The 16,177-nt window shown below is 38.8% G+C and overlaps 1 protein-coding gene across 5 annotated transcripts in view; it reads right to left on the bottom strand.

The window, feature by feature from the left end:
* Positions 1-11,749, bottom strand: part of RXYLT1 (ribitol xylosyltransferase 1) — a 30,054-nt gene extending 18,305 nt beyond the window's left edge. The window contains exons 1-6 of one of the 5 annotated variants that reach the window (XM_073020908.1): positions 11,051-11,409; positions 10,389-10,544; positions 8,879-9,042; positions 7,049-7,167; positions 6,482-6,584; positions 808-1,223 (exon numbers count right to left, since the gene is read on the bottom strand). Coding sequence is in view for 1 of the 5 variants with exons in the window: in XM_008003884.3 (XP_008002075.3) it covers positions 6,482-6,584; positions 10,389-10,544; positions 11,440-11,611 (431 nt within the window). In the remaining 4 variants the exon portion in view is untranslated. Of the gene's footprint in view, positions 1-807; positions 1,224-6,481; positions 6,585-7,048; positions 7,168-8,878; positions 9,043-10,388; positions 10,545-11,050; positions 11,410-11,439 lie in introns of those variants that run through there. The other 4 variants (XM_073020909.1, XM_073020910.1, XM_037996848.2 and 1 more) reach the window with 4 other exon arrangements.
* Between the last annotated feature and the right edge of the window lie 4,428 nt (positions 11,750-16,177).

Genomic DNA, 16,177 nt, shown 5'->3' with positions numbered 1-16,177 from the left:
CTTTCATTCATAGTGAGCTAACTTCTTACGAAAGTAATGTCTGGAAATTCTAAAAATGCCATCCGACATGTTTTATTCTATCATGATCTTTGGAAATAAGTTCAACTCTTTCATAAGCAGCAGATGCTCATTGAAGATGTTATAATCGAATCTTGATAACAATTAATAATTTATGATCTACCTTTTGTTTTACCAAATGGGTAGATATTTATATAGCCTGTGGTAATGACTATACAGAGAAATGATAGGATTCTGAAGGCAGTCTTTGGGGGATGAGCAAAAGCCACACTGAGTAGAAGTAAGGTTCCTCCTAAGAAATTAAAAATAAAATTGTCCTATGAGATTAAACTATAAATCAACATATGATGGTTATGAGTAGTGGTAGGCAAGTTCCTTCAAGAGACAGAATGAGTCTCAGGGTAGCTTAAAACTGAATTGAACATATTAATATAAAGAATGTATCAGTAAGGCATTTGTGGGCAGGTACATGATGGAGGGATAAGAGACAGTACTGGAAACAGAAAAAGGAGAACTGCTTGTAGGAAGATGTTGCAGTACTTAGTTAAGTAACACTAAAAATAAGAAAATAGCAACAAGATTTCTATAGTGATTATTACGTATTAGATACTATTGTAAGCCCTGTAATTTATTAACACATTTAATCTTTGGAATAATCCTGTGAAATATGAACTATTATTTGCCTTAAACGTGAGGAAACTGAAACAGAGAGGTTAAGAAACTTGCCCAAGGTCAGACAGCAAAGTGACAGAGAAGAATTTGAACTAGGCCAGGCGCGGTGGCTCACACCTGTAATCCCAGCAGTTTTGGAGGCCGAGTCAGGCGGATCATGAGGTCAGTTAGCCGGGAGTGGTGATGGGTGCCTGTAATCCCAGCTATTTGGGAGGCTGAGGCAGGAGAATCGCTTGAACCCGGGAGGTGGAGGTTGTAGTGAGCCGAGACTGTGCCACTGCACTCCAGCCTGGGTGACAGAGCAAGACTCTGTCTCCAAAAAATAAAAGAATTTGAACTAAGATAGTCTGGCTCCAGAGTCTGTGCGACGCTGCCAGTCATGAGACGCTGCCCAGAAGCGACGGGGCTTCATCAGGCTCATCCAGAAGTTCAGTTTGCCCTGTATGTATTCATGTATTAATATTCTGAGCACAGCCTATGGATGATGTTACTGATTCAGCGGTGAACAAGGAGTCATATTTCTGTCTTTCTTTCTGAAATAGAGTTAAAAGCACTACATATAATTAAATCCCATATTATGGTTCCATATGTAATCAACCCTCAAATAATTGGTTATCACTTGTAGCCTGCCTATATTGAAAGAATGTGTCAGTCAAACCAATACAAACACATGGCCTGACTGACAGCTCTCTCTCCATTCTATATCATTTATTTGGTATGCTGGAATTCATTATTTGGGCCTATGTGTTGATGAAAATCAGCATTCCTGAGCCTGATGAGCCCTGTAACACTGATGATATCCTTTCTACTTCTGTCTTAGAATTGTCTCGAGGCTACAATTAAATGATATAAGCTCATTTGTTTATTTAAACAAAATATATTTACACTTATTTTCAACAAGTATCTTAACAGTACTTAGAAATTCTTCCAATATCTTCAAGGTGAGCCATTACTTCTGATTCACTTTTGGTCAAATAAGGATGGTGAATGTGTGGAAACACTTAAGTTAGTACCCATGTAGCCGATTCAACTCAAGAATGCATAAAAGCTTATTAATGTTGGATAAATTATGTACGCTATTTTTCACGAACCTAACACTTTAATAAGCTGTTTAAAAAAACCTCATACAATGGGGGCCTTTCTTGAATATAGTTCTCTTAAATCCTAAGAGGAAACGGTATTACTCTTTGGCCGTAATACCAGCACACCTTATTTTATTGTGCTTCACTTTATTGTACTTTGCAAATAAAGTTTTTTACAAATTGCAAGTTTGTGGTGATCCCCAGTCAAGCAATTCTATTGGTACCATTTTCCAACAGCATGTGCTCACTATGAGATATGGTTTGGCTCTGTCCCCACCCAAATCTCATCTGGAATTGTAGTGCCCACAATTCCCACATGTTGTGGGAGGTGCCCGGTGGGAAGTAATTGAATCATGGGGGCAGGTCTTTCTTGTACTGTTCTCATGATAGTGAGTAAGTCTCACAAGATCTGATGGCAAACTTAATAGATAAATGCTGTGTGTGTGGTCTAACTGCTCCACCAACCAGTATTCCCCCGTTTCTCTCCATCTCCTTGGGCCTCCCTATTCCCTGAGACACAACACTATTAGGCCAATTAATAACCCTATAATACCCTCTAAGTGTTCCCTATAATTAATAACCCTATAGTACCCTCTAGGTGAGAGGAAGAGTCGCAAGTGTCTCACTTTCAGGAGTGTCCGAGGGAGAGAATATAGGCATGGATTCTTAGTTTCTGTTTCTGGTTGGGTCAGTAAAGCCCCTTCCTTATCCCTCTTTTCTGCTTATTACTAAAGACAGAAACTAAAAGCCATGGCTTCAGGCTGCTAAAAGCCTAAGACAAAACAAAACAGAACAACAACAACAATAAAATAAAGTGGGTTGGAGAAGCTTGCAACCAAAAGCTAGAAATAATTAAGCTTAGTGAGGAAGGCATGTCAAAAGCTGAGGCAAGCTGAAAGCTAGGCCTCTTGTGCCAAACAGCCAAGATGGGAATGCAAAGGAAAAGTTATTGAACGAAATGAAAAGTGCTACTCCAGTGAACAACATGAATGATGTGAAGGTGATATAGTCTTACTGCTCATATGGAGAAAGGTTTAATAGTCTGGATAGAGGATCAAACCAGCCACAACATTCCCTAAAGCCAAAGCCTAATCCAGAGCAAGGCCTCCACTCTTTTCAATTCTATGAAGGTTGAGAAAGGTGAGGAAGCTGCAGGAGAAAAGACTGACATTACCAGAGGTTGATTCATGAGGTTTATGGAAAGAAGCCATCTCCATAACATACAAATGCAAGGTGAAGCAGCAAGTGCTAATGTAGAAGCTGCAGCAAGTTATCCAGAAGATCTAGCTAAGATCTTCATTGCTGAAGGTGGCTACACTAGACAACAGATTTTCAATGCAGATGAAACAGCTTTATATCAGCAGAAGATGGCATCCAGGACTTTCATAGTTAGAGAGAAGTCAATGCCTGGCTTCAAAGCTTCAAAAGACAGGCTGATTCTCTTATTAGGGGCTAAATGTAGCTGGTGGCTTTAAGTTGAAGCCAATGCTCATTTATCATTCTGAAAATCCTAGGACCTTTAAGAACTATCCTAAATCTACTCTGCCTGTGCCCTATAAATGGAACAAAGCCTAGATGACAGCAACATCTGTTCACACCATGGGTTACTGAATATTTTAAGCTTACTATTGAGAAGTACTGCTCAGAAAAAAGGATTGCTTTCAAAATATTACTGCTCATTGACAATGCAGCTGGTCACCCAAGAGATCTGATGGAGACAGACAGATTCATGCCCTCATACCTGCTAACAAAATATCCATTCTGCAGCCCATGGATCAAGGAGTAATTTTGACTTTCAGGTCTTATTCAAGAAATACTTTTTGGCCAGACACAATGGCTCACGCCTGTAATCCTAGCACTTTGGGAAGCTGAAGCGGGTGGATCACTTGGAGACAGGAGTCCAAGACCAGCCTGGCCAACATGGTGAAACCCCATCTCTACTAAAAATACAAAAATTAGCTGGGTGTGGTGGCGTGTGCCCATAGTCCCAGCTACTTGGGATGTTGAAGCACGAGAATCACTTGAACCTGGGAGGCGGAGGTTGCAGCAAGCTATTACGACACTGCCCTCCAGCCTGGGTGACAGAGCGAGATTCTGTCTCAAAAAAACAACAACAACAACAAAAGAAATACTTTCATAAGGCTATAGCTGCCACAGACAGTGGTTCCTCTGATGGATCCGGGCAAAGTAAATGAAAACCTTCTGGAAATGATTCATTACTCATGAACATTCATGACTCATGGGACGAGGTCAAAACACCAACATTATAAGGAGTTTGGAAGAAGCTGATTTAAACCCTCATGGATGACTTTGAGGGGTTCAAGATTTAAGGGGAGGAAGTCACTGCAGATGTGGTAGAAATAGCAAAAAAAGTAGAATTAGAAGTGGAACCTGAAGGTGTGACTGAATTGTTGCAATCTCATGATAAAACTTCAACAGATGAGGAGCTGCTTTTTATGAATGAGCAAAGAAAGTGGTTTCCTGAGATGGAATCTACTTCCGGTGAGGATACAATATTGTGAACACTGGTGAAGTGACAATAAAGGATTCAGAATATTCAAAAAATATACTTGATAAAGCAGCAGCAGGGTTTGAGAGGACTGACTCCAATTTTAACTTTTTTTTTTTGAGACAGAGTCTCATTCTGTCGCCTGGGGTTGGAGTGCAGTGGCATGATCTTACCTCACTGCATCCTCTGACTCCCAGGTTCAAGGATACTTTTGCCTCAGCCTCCCAAGTAGCTGGGATTACAGGTGTGTGCTGCCACTCCCAGCCAATTTTTGTATTTTTAGTAGAGATGGGGTTTCATGATGATAGCCAGGCTGGTCTCGAACTCCTGACCTCAAGTGATCCACCCACCTCAGCCTCCCAAAGTACTGGGATTACAGGCATGAGCCACTGTGTGCAGCCTAGGATTGACTCCAATTTTGAAAGAAGTTCTATGGGTAAAAATGCCACCAAATAGCATCATGTGCTACAGAGAAAACTTTCGTGAATGAAGAGTCAACTGATGTGGCAAACTTCATTGTTGTCGTATTTTAAGAAATTGCCACGGCCACCCCAACCTTCAGCAACCACCACCCTGATTAGTCATCAACACCCTGATACATCAACATCGAGGCAAGACCTTCCACCAGCAAAAAGATGATGACTTGCTGATGGTTCAGATAACTGTTAGCATTTTTTAGCAATAAAGTATTTTTCACTTAAGGTACTTTTTTTTTTTTAAAGGCATAATACTATTACACACTTAACAGACTACAGTACAGTGTAAACATAACTTTCATATGCACTGGATAATCAAAAAATTCATATGACTTGATTTAATGCAATATTTGCTTTACTGCAGCGCTGTGGAACTGAACACCCAACAGCTCTAAAGTATGCCTATAAAATCTCCCTCAAATATTTCAGAAGTAAAGGATACATTAGGCTTTCTTTTGGGAGTTAATGTTCTTTGCTCAAATCTGTCACTATTATTATAGCAACAATGTATAATTTTAACCTTAATTTTAACCTTAAAGATGCCAACGTCTTCATGAATTTTTTAATAACTTTTCTGAAAATGTTATATATTATGGATTAGACTAATATAACACACATTTACTTTTCAAATACCAAAATATTAGATTTATACATATAATACACATTTACTTTCAAACACCCAAATCCAACCATTGTAAGTTTAGGTCTATACTTAAGCTCTTGAATGGGATTAGATCAACAGAAGCATGAAGATGAAAGGAAAAATAATCATTACCAACGATAATTTTAAAAACCTGTTTACTTGTTAAGGATAACTTTGAAAAGACACATGCAATAAAATTGCTTTCCAAGTGTATATAAAGTAAATAAAGAATTAAAGCTGCAGTAAAAATTAGAACAAAATTGACGCAGCTTTTCCTTTCCTGATTTCTGTAGAAAAGAATGAAATTCCAATAGAAAGCAGAATCTTTAGTTCACATTTTCCCCCTAATAATACAACTGTTATATAAAATAGGCATTTAAAAATAATTTTTTATTTTTAATTTCAATAAGAAAGCAAAATCTAATAAAATAGCATTTCATATGATAAAATTATAGTTTTCCTAAATAAAACAATCCTAATATACTTAAAAACACTCAGAAAATATGCAGTCATAGATAAGAGTTATATAAAAAGGCCAAAAAAGTCTAAGCAATACATTGGTTTTATTAAATCTAAAATAAAAAATAAATAATCTAAAATAAAAAATAAATCCTGATAGAACTCATCAAATTTGTTTTAATAAACAAAAATCTAAAAAGTGACAGCAAGAGCTTTGATATCTAAATATTTAAAAAAGTGAACATGACTATTATATGAAAGAGAAAAATGAAAATACTTTTAGGTTTACATATTATTCCTCCAAGATACAAAATGTTTTAAATGGCTGTCACCATTCAAATGCTGTAAGATGTGGAGTATGAACTTTTCCATATAATTAGATAAAAATAAAACAGACATGATTCCAAAAAAGGAGTATTCTGTAATATACAATTTCATAAGGTCCAAGTAAGCTTAATTATGAATAAATATTCATGAGATTTACTTCTCTGTTCTTTACAAGTTGAAATAGAAATATTTTTACAAATATATTTTCCTATTATTTTTCTTTTAGTATTCACATAAAAATATTGTAGAGCAAAACACCAAAGGTTAATGTTGCACAAACTAATACAACTAATACCTGTATTGTGTTCTTCCTACGATTGACTTTCCTTCTCTCCATTGAGCAGTCACATCGCTGGGATCAAGTAAGCCTTCAAAAATGTGCTCCCAGAGATACAAGCCTGGTAATTAACAACAAAAACAAAATCAAAACAATTTACTGTCTCATCTACTCTGGTGCATGAGACAAGTTTATGTTCTATTCTTTTACTCATTTGACTGTAAAACCAGAATGCCTCCCCTTAGGGCCGCTGGCAGGCAGTGCTACCAAGCAACAGCTCCAAATCAACATGGCAGCTAATGAGAGACAGAGCTCAGAAGCTGTCAGTGTGTAAAATGTGGCAAAATGTGAGTTAATATTAAAGACCTCTCCTACTCTAGATTTGAGAAACCCCTAATTTATATAGATCTTTACACCTGTCTTATTCTGAAATGAAATGTATTATATTACAAAGTAAACTATATTATGTGGTTAGAACTATTTTTATAACAAATTAGGGGGAGTTGCCATTTTGTGCCAAACGGAGCCAGAGGAGTTCATGTATTTACATATATTAATACATTCAATATGTCAAGGGGACATTACCTCCTCACTTGAACACATATCCCTGAATGCATGATCCCCTTCACAGACAAATGCCACTGCATCTTTTCTCCTTATGGCAGCCCCTGATGTTTTATCATGATTTCACCTGAATGAAAGCTCTGAGAGTAGAGGAGAGCAGTGTTACTCAATGAGGCACTATGGAGACCATACACCACTTCTGAGCACCCTGTTTTGGTTACACTCAAAGAGGTTTTTGTTTCATTCTCATTGTACCCTGGTACTAAAGGAAACCCAAGCCACCATGTTTAAAACGTGGACAATTAGATAAAGCTTTCCAAATGTGATGGGTTGAATAATGTCTCCCTGCCCCACCAGCAAAGATGTCCATATTCTAATCTCTAGAATCTAGGAATATGTTACAATACATGGCAAAAGACACTTTAAAAATACAATTGAGTTAAGGATGCTGAGGTGAAGAGATTATTATAGATTATCTAGGTGGGCCCTATGTAATCTCAAGAGTCCTCACACAAGGGAGGCAGGAGGGTCAGAGTGAGGCAAGGGATATATAAAGATGGAAGCAGAGGTCAGAGTGATGTGGGGTCATAAATGAAGGAATGCGGGTAGCCCCTAGAAACTCTCAACGGTAAGGAAACAGGTTCTCCTCTAGAGCCTCCAAAAGTAACACAGCCCCCACACATTTTAGAGTTCTGCCTTCAGAAAAGTAAGATACTAAATTTGTGGTAATTTGTTACAGTTGCAATAGGATGCTATGGATTATACAGTTAAGATTATGGTACCTGGAAATGGGGTGCTACTGTAACAAATACTTAAAAATGTGGAAGTGGCTCTGAAATTGGGTAATGGGTAAAGGCTGAGAGAATTGTGAGGACATGATTTTAAAAAGCCTAGATTAGATTGCCTTGAATAACCTGCAGACACAAATATGGATGTTAATGACTCAGCTAGTGAAGACTCAAAGTGAGGCAGAGTAGAGAAAACCTGTATTGTCTTAGAGGATACCTAAATCATCATAAGCAGATTGTTGGTAAGAATATGCAATTTTTAAAAAATATTTATTTATTTATTTATTTATTTATTTATTTATTTAGAGACAGAGTCTCACTCTGTAGCCCAGGCTGGAATAAGGTGGCATGATCTTGGCTCACCGCAACCTCCACCTCCCGGGTTCAAGCAATTCTCTTGCCTCAGCCTCCTGAGTAGCTGGGATTACAGGCATGTGCCACAATGTCTGGCTAATTTTTGTATTTTTGGTAGAGATGGGGTTTCACCATGATGGCCAGGCTGGTCTTGAACTCCTGGCCTCAAGTGATCTACCTGCCTCAGCCTCCCAAAGTGCTCGATTACAGGCGTGAGACATCACTCCTAGAATATGTATATTAAATAAATTGTTGGTGAGAGCTCAGAATAAAATCAGGAATGTCTTATTAGAAACTGGAAGGATGAGGATCCTTGTTACATAACAGTAAAAAGCTTAGTTGGATTGTATCCTGCAGTTACGTGGAAAGCAGAATTTGTGATAAACTTCAATAATTAGCTGGAGGATTCCAAGCAAAGTGAAAGGTGTGGACTGGTTTTTTCTTGGTGATTAATGAAATATAAGAAGAAAGAGATAGAAGGAAAAACTGTTAAGCAAAAGGGAACCAGAATTTGATGATTTGGGAAATTCTCAGACCATTAAGATTGCAAAAGAGGTGAAAAATTAGATTTACTGTCTGCAAAGGGTGTTCCAGAAAGAAGACCAAGGATGTGGCTGCATAACCTTTTGCTAGTGTCTTAGAAGGAACAGAAGATCTGAATATTCATTCACACAAAGGGCTCTTTGAAGAGATTACACATGTGACTTACAGGTCTCCTCAGCTATCTCAGCAGAAGCCAGAAATGGAGATGGGATTACTCAGAAAAGATCTGCAGAGGAGCTTCCCATCTAATGGAGTGAATCCTGTGACATACACAGGAGGCCCACAAGGTTCTTCAGAATGTTATATGAGCAGAAACACTGCCAGCTTGGACTAAAAAAGACAGAAAGAGGTCACAATGAAAGAGGGCTGATGGGCTCTGAAAATTTTACCAGCTGTCAACAGGCTGATAAAGTTACTAAGCTGCAAACTTGTGTTACTTTTTATGAAAAAGGAAAAGATGACTTCAAGAGTATGGCTGAAATGCCAGAGGGCAAAGCTGTACAAGTCATAGATTATTCCTAGGCCTGCAATATAATCAAATGGAGCTGACCATTCAGATGAAATTTAGATTTCAAAATTGCTTGGACCAGTGACACTTTTTCACTTCAATTTTTTTCCCTTTTTGAATGGGAATGTCTATAACGGTATTTCAGAACTGTGCCTAGAGAATAGGCTGATGAAAGTAGCATTTTTCCTGCCAACAGAGGTGATAACAAAAAAAAAAGGTAGCATTTGATGAAATTCACTTGGCCACTTTGCGCTTATCAGATTGAAAAGAGAGAAGTCTGGAAATGAAAATCTGGGATTTAAAAGAAGAAATCAGTATTAGGGACTTTATTTAAAAAATAATGGTCAGAACTTGATGACTGAAGACCTGGTTTCAGGTACTTGAAATTTAGAGACTGGTAGTAATCTTCCAGGATGTATACTTGTATGTAAGTATGAACGAATTTATGAAATACCGTGAGCAGAGGACTATCCTCTGTACATTTTCCTTTCATCTGGTACTTTCTATCCATATCCTTTATTGTACATAAACCCAGCTCATGTTCAAAGGCCAAATAAAATGCTAAGTCACTAAATTCTTTGTGACTGTTTGAACCCTCACAGCCCCATTCTCTAATTGAGCATAATATATATCTTAGAACACTACACTCTCATGATATTCACAGCAAAAACGCCTCTGTGTGCAATCAAGTTTAATCAACTACATACTATAATATATTCCTTTGCTGATACAATGAACACTGTCATATTAAAGGCTCTTGAGAAAGGCCTGCAATGAAGAACCTTAACTTTGTACTCTTCAGTGTTTCCCAAATGTGTTTGGCCCTCATCTTATATTTGTGTATCAAGTGTCCAAAAAATACACAGATTCATGAAAATTCAGTTGACATATGTTTTGCAATCTAATGACACTGTACAGCCTACTCAATGTATCGATAAATGAAGCTGTGCTCTGCTAAAGACCAACAGTGGAACATGTATGTGTGTACATTTACAAACAGATGTTGTCTAATTGGAAGGAGAAAGGAATTACTGACAAAAAGTGAAAAAATATATCATGATGCCTTCATTAACAAGTTATGAAATAAATTATATTAAAATGAATTTCATATCAACAAAGTACATTTTACAATGCTTTTTACATGTCTTCCTTCTACATATTAACTTACCAATGGCAGCTTTGCCCCAGATTTGTACACTGAGGTCTGTTTTTCCTTTCGTGGATTTATTTAATACTTGAAGGCTAGTTTTAAATCTGTATTGTTGCTCATTTTTTTCATCTCCTTCCCAAGGATTCCATTCTTCACTTTCCAAAGTGAACTGTTCTGTTTTAAAAAGAGTAACAGTGTTTACCAGTGAGGGGTTATTGCAGCTGTAGGTAAATTCAAATCATTTAAATTAAGTGTTAGTTCTAATTTCATCCTAACTTTAATTTTTGAGAGATAGAGCAACTGAATTTAAATTGGTTATACACAATGATAACAAAAAAGAAACTATCGGCAATTTTTTTTAACTGAACTTTTTTTACTCTGAAAGGTCTTAGAAATAAAATGCTAACTTGAAACAGGAAAATTCTCTTCCCCAAAACAAAACCTTTAAAAATAACAGGATAATATGTATCAAGTTACAGGTTTAACTTCTGCAATTCTTTTTAGCTATTGTATACAGGTAACCTATGCACAAAAATCTGACTTCAGAGTGTAGTGTTCACCAGTCTTAGATACTATAGTGCAAAATTCTGAATAAAGGGAGAGAGAAAGCTGAGTCTGATCTTAAAATAAATTAAAACACTGGACAGGGGACCAGAATTTGGAGGTAAAGCCTGCCTTACGGTCACTGCAGGATTAGAGGGCTTTGTTTCAACATGGAAACGGATGTCTTAAACCTTGCGGCGATTCTGAGGCCTTCCAGGGGCACTCCCGCAAATCTCTGGCATTTGAGACGACGTCTTGCATTTTAACACGTGTTTCAAAGGCGTTCGCGCCTGTCACCCCCTGGGATGGGGAGCGGGGACACCGTGTGAGATCTGGGTAAGAATTAAGGGCCAGTCTCCAATCCCGAGCCAAGGGCTAGCTCGAGGGGCTGTAGGAGGCAAAGCGCGTCTCAGGCCCCGCGGGTAACCCCGGACTTGAGAGCGGGGTGCGGGAACCCGGCCCCTGCAGCTCAGCAGCCCCCAGCCAGGCGCGCAGAGCCGGAGGGAAGCTGCAGCCCCAGTCCTACCTCGGCCGCGTCTCTCCCGCGCGGGGGCCACCGCCCCCTTCCTGAGGCCCCGCGGGGACCCCGCCGGCGCCTGGCGGCGGCGCCCGAAGAAGACGTGGTAGGCAGCGTAGAGGGAGAACAGGCAGTACAGGGCGATGAGAAATGAGCAGAGCCGCTTCCGCGTCAGCCGCATCCCACTCGGGCTTCCAGTCAGGCAGCCACCGCCATGGAGCCGGCGGAAACAAAAGCCGGGGCCCGGGCCGCGTCCAGCGCAGGCCCAGGCACTTTCCAGGCCGTCCCCATCAAAGGCTCTTCCGCCCAGCGCCCGGTACAGCCCCCCCCGGGCACGCCCACCTCCCGCCTCCCGCACAGGCCCCGCCCCCTCCAGTCCCGCCTCATCCGCCGGGCCCAGGGCCTGCCTGCCCACCGCCGACCCCGGAATAGGGGGTCCAGGAGCGGCCACTACCCCAAGTGCTTCCAGACGCCGGGCTGGGTGGGAACCTCTCTGACCTCTGCCGTGTACCCATTACACCTTTCAACGCTGCCACTTTTCCCAAGTACATAAAGACTCGGGGGAAAAAGAGCACCCGTGGTGGTCCATGAAGGCCATGTGAAGGCATGGACCGTGATGTTTTTTGCTCTACATGGAATCCCTAGCGCCTGGGACAGTGCCTACTACATTGATAGATGAGTGGATATAAACGTCCTTTAAAAAAATTGATGATGGTCGCTCAACATTGTGAATGCAATTAATACCACTCACTTGTATGCATAGAAATAGTTAAAATGTCGAATTCGTGTTTTATATACCTTACTGCAATAAAAATATTTTTAAAGTTCAATTTTATTATTATGATGTGAGTTGAACGCACATAGGCATACAGTATTTTGTCAAATAGAGGCTGTAAATGTGAATGCTTCAATAAACCTTTTGTCCAGCCTTGGAAATATGGGCTATAACGTTCTGTCGGTTGCATCTGGTACTACTGCTCAAATTATCCCGCAGTCTTGCGACGGTGTGTCCGCTAATTAGGGTGACCGGTGGTCCCAGTTTGCCCAGGACTGTAAAGATTCTCTAGTTGGAGGATTTTTAGTGCTAAAATTGGGAAAGTCCTAGGAAATCAGTAAAAGTTGGTCACTCTAGCATCGACTCTAAACAATTAGGTCAAACACTTTACCCAATCCCCCAAACAGTTCCCTGCCTCCAAAGACCTGTTTTAAACCATTTTTGCTCGGACTCCCTAAGTCCTATAAATAGCACCCCAAACCTTCTCCTTCTGAGACTGCCAAGCTTCTGTCAAAGTGTGGCCTCCCTTACTGTAGTAGATTTAGAAAATTTAGCTTTCCTTGATTAACAGGCTATTCTGGTGTCTTAGAGAGATGGCAGTTGTTTTATGTACACTGTATTGTTGGTTATCCTATTTTGTTGTGGAAATGACAATTATTTAAGGATAGGAAGTAATTACCTTATAATTACTAAAAAACACCCACTGTATCCATGTACATGCAGATGCTACTGACTAATAGTTTTACTATTGAGAAATGGATACAAGGTAAAACTAATATGCAGCTGATGTCATCTTGAATAGGGGAGAGGGCCGTGAAAATGAAGGCGTTGTTTTACCTCAAACTGCAAATGACTGCATAATTTGATTATAAACTTTTAAAAATGTATTTAGGTTACAAAGGAATCTTCTAATTGATCTAAGTCTGGCAGAGTTCATTTTCCTTTCTCTTGGTGTTTAATGATTGAGCTACAGCTGGGAGCTACTTTCTGTATATGCTCTCATCTCTTCAGGTGGATGGAAAGAGAGGGAAAGAGACGTGGTGGCGAATGCAGCAGTGTGGAGGGGGAGACAAGGTTAAATATCCTCTGGGGGTTGAAGCTCTGCATATAGGGAACCAGACCTGAGAAGGAAAGATGTGGGAGGAAGGATAGAAATAAAGGAATATGAGATGAATTAAACTAAAGCAGGGCTAAAATCTTTACTTGGTGATATTTTCTACTCTGTCTGCAAAGGGAAGAACTATTAATCAACACGAGATTGAGAAAATAGCCATAATAATACACGCTTATTCTTAGAAGTCTCCAATCCAAATTTCTTGTGATACCTGGTCAAAATTCTCTTCTTAGTTTATCAAGTCTCCAGTAATACTCAAGAAGTGTGTTAACTACTTTGAGAGATTTTTCACAGCTTGGCCAAGCTTCTGTGTCAAACACTTTGTAAGATATTTCTAGCAGGGCTTGACCATGTAAGTTATAAACTAGCTATCTCAAATTTGTAAGAATCAGTCCTAAGAAGATACATTTTTCTTTTTCATGTGAGTGCAGTGCTCAAAAAATAAGCAATAAAACTCTACAGAAATATATTGGCATTGGGAAATAGTAAGCAAATTATAACGCCTTCTTTAAACAATCAATTAAACAAAATACTGATAACCAACCAAACAAAACTAGGGTAAAGGTTAAAGACAGAACAACCCTGAGGTGAAATTGAAGCAGATGAGCAGAAACAGAGTCTGTGCAAACATCACTTCTTCTGTAAATCTTTCCCTCACCTATTTCCATTTCCCCACACCCTCTGAACCCTATGCACAGTTTCATCATTGGTGTAAAATTTCATCACCAGTTTTGTTTATGCATTCCATGTGATCCACCAGCCTTAACTAGTGTGATAGTTGTCTATGAACTCTGCTCTACTAAAAGCCCTTATGAGTGGGTACCACCATGGTGATAGCCTCAGAGAGTGATTCAAGACAGTTTGAACCCATGTGACTCCATCTCTCATTTACTACTGACTTCATTTGCATATGCTGTTTTTCTAATGATATTATCATCAACTTGGGGTAGGAGGCTACTGAAAGGCCCCAGGAGTGATGTAAATGTGTTTCAACCTCTTAAAAATTTTTTAAAAAAAATTGTGAGTATATATTTATGGGTTACATGAGATTATTTTGACACAGGCATGCAATGTGTAATGATCACATCAGAGTAAATAGAGCATACATCCACTGAAACATTCATCCTTTGTATTACAAACAATGCAATTATACTCTTTTAGTTATTTTAAAATGTACAATTAAATTTTTTTCACTGTAGTCACCCTGTTGTGCTAGCAAAAACTAGGTCTTATTCATTCTTTCCTACTATTTTTTGTGTGCATTAACCATCCCCACTCCCCTGCCCCACCTGCCCACACTACTTTTCACAGCCTCTGGTAGCCATCCTTCTACTTTCTATCTCCATGAGTTCAATTGTTTTGTTTATTTATTATTTTAAAGTAGAGACAGGCTCTCATTATGTTGCCCAGGCGGGTCTCAAGATGCTGAGCTCAACTGATCAGCTTGCCTTGGCCTTTCAAAGTACTGGGATTACAGGCGTGAGCCAATGTGCCTGGCCTCAGTTGCTTTAATTTGCAGCTCCCACAAATAAGTGAGAACACGCAAAGTTGGTCTTTCTGTACTTGGCTTACTTTACTTAACATAATGACCTTCATTTTCATCCATGTTGTTGCAAAATGCAAGTTCTTATTCTTTTTTAGGGCGGAATAGCACTCTGTGGTGCATATGTACCACATTTTCTTTATCCATTCATCTGTTGGTGAACATTTAGGTTGCTTCTAAATCTTGGCTATTGTGAATAGTGTTGCAATAAACATGGGAGTGCAGATAGCTCTTCAATATTTTCCTTTCTTTTGAGTATATACCTAGGAGTGGGATTGCTGACTATCGTGGTAGCTCTATTTTAAATTTTTTGAGAAACCTCCGAACTGTTTTCCATAGTGGTTGTACTAATTTACATTTCCACCAACAGTGTACAAGGGTTCCCTTTTCTCCACATCTTCTCCAGCATTTGTTATTGCCCTTTCAACCTCTTTCAGTCTCATTTAGTGAAGTCTTTCTGTGCTTTTTGCTTACTTCATTTTTTATGGCTGCAAGAATGTAAATATTTGATGTATTCTGTCTCCTAATTTTGACTTTTCATCACAAGGCTTTGATGGCTTACACACATTCCTGTGAATCCGTCAACTTCATGCATTCATATTTCTATTAACTCACCCAGATAGATTTATTCTTTTCCAACAGAATAGACACATCTGATTAATAATGCACCTTCAATAATCTGAGATTTATCTTTATAAACTCTGCTATGTTTATCTTATATCAGGATTATTGCTAGCTGTCTCAAATGGGTTGGATAGCATTTCAGTCCTTGAACAGTTTGTATAGCATGGAAAATACTAAGTCTGTGAAAGTCTGCCTGCACTTTTCAGTAATATTCATTGGCCCTAGAACTATTTTTGGAGATAGTTCTTTAATAACAGTCGTTTGGTTTATTCTTGCTTGTAATATTAATACTTCTTAAGTCTGTTTTGGCAATTTTTATTTTCTAAGAAACCAATTTACCTCATTAGGATGAAAAAGTATTCAGATATATCCCTTCTTTCATTTCTAATTTTATTCTTTTGAGTTTTTCTTTTTTGTATCGAAATTTTCAGATTTTATAACTGATTTTATGATTTTAATATTGGTTTTCCCCTCTCCTTCCAACTATCTTTGGATTTATCAATTTTGTCCGTCTATGTGGCAATTACTAGATTGTGCATTATTTTTTCATTATTTTGTTTTTTCTGTTTTCCTGTTGGAAACTTTCTTAATTGGACAGTTGGTTTAACATTTTATCATTTCTTCTTAATAATGAAATCATAGAAGCCGATTAATTTACCTCTGCATCCTGAAAGTGCAGTGTTTTTGCTCT

The sequence above is a fragment of the Chlorocebus sabaeus genome, chromosome 11, assembly GCF_047675955.1.
Source record: "Chlorocebus sabaeus isolate Y175 chromosome 11, mChlSab1.0.hap1, whole genome shotgun sequence".
Lineage (NCBI taxonomy): Eukaryota > Metazoa > Chordata > Mammalia > Primates > Cercopithecidae > Chlorocebus > Chlorocebus sabaeus.
This window is presented reverse-complemented; position numbering and strand designations above follow the sequence as displayed.